This window comes from Triticum dicoccoides, chromosome 4A (assembly GCF_002162155.2).
Source record: "Triticum dicoccoides isolate Atlit2015 ecotype Zavitan chromosome 4A, WEW_v2.0, whole genome shotgun sequence".
In the NCBI taxonomy this organism is placed as follows: domain Eukaryota; kingdom Viridiplantae; phylum Streptophyta; class Magnoliopsida; order Poales; family Poaceae; genus Triticum; species Triticum dicoccoides.
In genome coordinates this window covers 466,343,280-466,345,851 of record NC_041386.1, presented here as the reverse complement: position 1 = coordinate 466,345,851, position 2,572 = coordinate 466,343,280, and the positions used below count along the sequence as shown (strand labels likewise).

The window sequence follows — 2,572 nt, the reverse complement described above, 5'->3', positions numbered from 1 at the left end:
TGTATGTGGTATCTTTATAGGACAGTTATACTAATTAAAGACTATCTCACCAATATATACTTTTTTTGAAAGATCCAACACTATTGGCGTTTCATTGATTTAGAAGGAAGAAGGCGGGAAACATGATGATCAAGCGATAAGGTGGGTGGCTAGAGAAGAGCCCATGAAAAAGAAAAATAAAGCGGCCTTGTTATGCTAAGGGAGCCAGCAGAGGGCCTAAGAAAAGATCCTTAGGCTATAATTTCCCGACTGTCCCCGAAGGGGCTCATGAGATGCTTCGCTCCCGCCACTCTCCATTGATACAGAGCGCGCCGGACTGCAGCGAGGATGAATGTAGCCGAAGGGCACTTGCCTCTGAAAGTTGCCTCATTTTGCTCCCGCCAGATCTCCCAAGTGATCAGCACGATCATCGACTTAACCCCCCTCCGCGCCTCGCTCGGTCGCCAATATATACTGGTTTGACAGTATATCAAATAGGTTTTGCACGCTAATAAGGGTGGGAGCGTTTTCCTTATTATGATCGTTTTGGCTATGTAGAAATAAAATCTACGGTAAAACTTCTTCTCCTTTGCAGTTTTTTTGACATCACCTTCTTCTTTGCAGGTTATTTTTGTTGTACGCACTTACTCCGTATGTGTTCTATGTTGCACCGAACGAAGTATCAACCGTTGTTCAAGACAATGCGTATGCGGTTGAAGCGAGTGGCCAGGGATGTTTTTTACCAAACGTGAGTGGCAACATAATCTTTGGCTTGGTACTCCTCCTCCTTCGACATAGGCATAATTTCAGTCTCATAGGACTTTACCGCCACCAATTTGTCGTTTTATTTTTTTTGTCAACCTATTGGCCATGTGCATCCTATTTATGCAGAGGTTGAGTGTTGCTCAATACGATCATATCCGCTTGATGCTATATTTTAAACTAATAAAAACCTCCTTTTATTGATGAAAATAAAAAGAATAACATATAGAACACCAAATTAGTCTCATGAGATTCTTTATGAGGAGTATATTTTCATATCATGGGTATTTTGATTTTGTAGGTCTTAAATATTTATCTATATATATAGTTGGTCAAAGTTACATTATTTTGACTTAATCATTTTAGAGGGAGTAAGATTTAAGGGAGTGCCCGGGGACATGCAATATTCACGTAGGAAAGCTAAACTCCGCGATGAATTTCTAATCCGCAATTCCCGTGCTCCAAACGGTCAACTCAAATATATTATTCCTCATCTGCTCTCTGGAGACTACGTATGGCACACCACCTGATAAACAAATGAGGCGATCTAAATGGATATTCAATTCAATCATCTGACAGTGGCCCGACAACAACCCCACCCTGTCTTATCGCAACAACGAAATGATTCCTTTCTCGTTAATTCGATCTGGGATAGAGGATGGAAACTCTTGTCATACGGATAAAGCGGGTCCCGACGGCCAGTCAGCGCGCGCGAGCGGGCCAACAGACCAACCAACGGCCGAAGCTGCCCACTCCGGCAAGCAACCGGCCGTGGCCTCCGGCGTCCGATCGCCATCCCTTCCCTTCAAAGCCACTGCTTCCTCGCCGTGGCGGCTTCGCCTACTTAAGCGCGCGCCTCCGCTGCTCGTACACTCACTCGCCTGTCGCCTCCATCTTCCTCAGCCGCTTGCTGCCGGCTGTGGGGTTCATGGTGAGCAAATTACTAGCGCCTCCATCTCTTCTGTGGGCATGTCGCAGTATCGTACTCTCCGCCTTCCTGTTTCGGTCCTTTCCTGTTTGGGGTATGCAGGCAGGTTGTTCGATGAAACGCTCCAGGGAGGGGGTCAGTCAGTCAGTCGGTACAGTACCTATTTTTGTTAGAACAGTTTCTCACCGCTTCTGTCGGCTCTTAATCACTTTCCGTTTTGAGACGTCTGTGTCAGCTGCATGATTCGCAAACACATAGCTCCAGTCGGATTAAGTAGCTCATGGCCATTGTTTCGCACATCCCATGTCGTCTATTTTGTACTCCCTCCGTCCCAAAATATAAGATCATTTTTGACAATACTTCTTTCGATTTTCCATTTCCCAGCTAATTCAGTCGACTCCTTCGTTATTTGTTCGACAGACACACGGACTACATTAGTGTTCTTTACAAGATGACGCGTATGGGTCCCAAACAAGTGCTCGTTCCTACCGTCTCATTCTTGCTGCTCCTGTTCTGCCTTGGATGCAAATGCCGAGCATCAGAATTAGAGGCGACACAGAATGCCACCCTCAAGGTTGATGCCTCGTCACAGCTTGCCCGAAAGATCCCAGACACACTGTTTGGGATGTTTTTTGAGGTAAGATACCAGTTTGTTTGTACTATATCAGTTTATGTTTTTTCATGGTACATATTACTCCCTCCATTCCCTAATACAAGGCCATTTTGTTATTTCGTGTCAAACTTTGACTTGTAAGATATAGATTATATGTCATAAAAATATATCATCGGAAAATCTTTGAAATGTGCATGCAATGAAATATTTTTTGTGGCATATAACTCACTTTTTGTTGGTAAAATTAATGGTCAAAGTTAGACATAAAAATATGAAGTCCCTTGTATAAG

At 44.0% G+C, this 2,572-nt stretch overlaps 1 protein-coding gene across 2 annotated transcripts in view; it reads left to right on the top strand.

Moving 5' to 3' along the window:
* Nucleotides 1-1,438: 1,438 nt before the first annotated feature.
* The window catches only part of LOC119286216 (alpha-L-arabinofuranosidase 1-like), a 7,036-nt gene continuing 5,902 nt past the window's right edge, over nucleotides 1,439-2,572 (top strand). The window contains exons 1-2 of one of the 2 annotated variants that reach the window (XM_037565583.1): nucleotides 1,439-1,672; nucleotides 2,090-2,306. In XM_037565583.1, the coding sequence (XP_037421480.1) occupies nucleotides 2,121-2,306 (186 nt within the window). In that variant the 5' untranslated portion in view covers nucleotides 1,439-1,672; nucleotides 2,090-2,120. The remainder of the gene's footprint in view (nucleotides 1,673-2,089; nucleotides 2,307-2,572) is intronic. The other variant, XM_037565584.1, reaches the window with a different exon arrangement.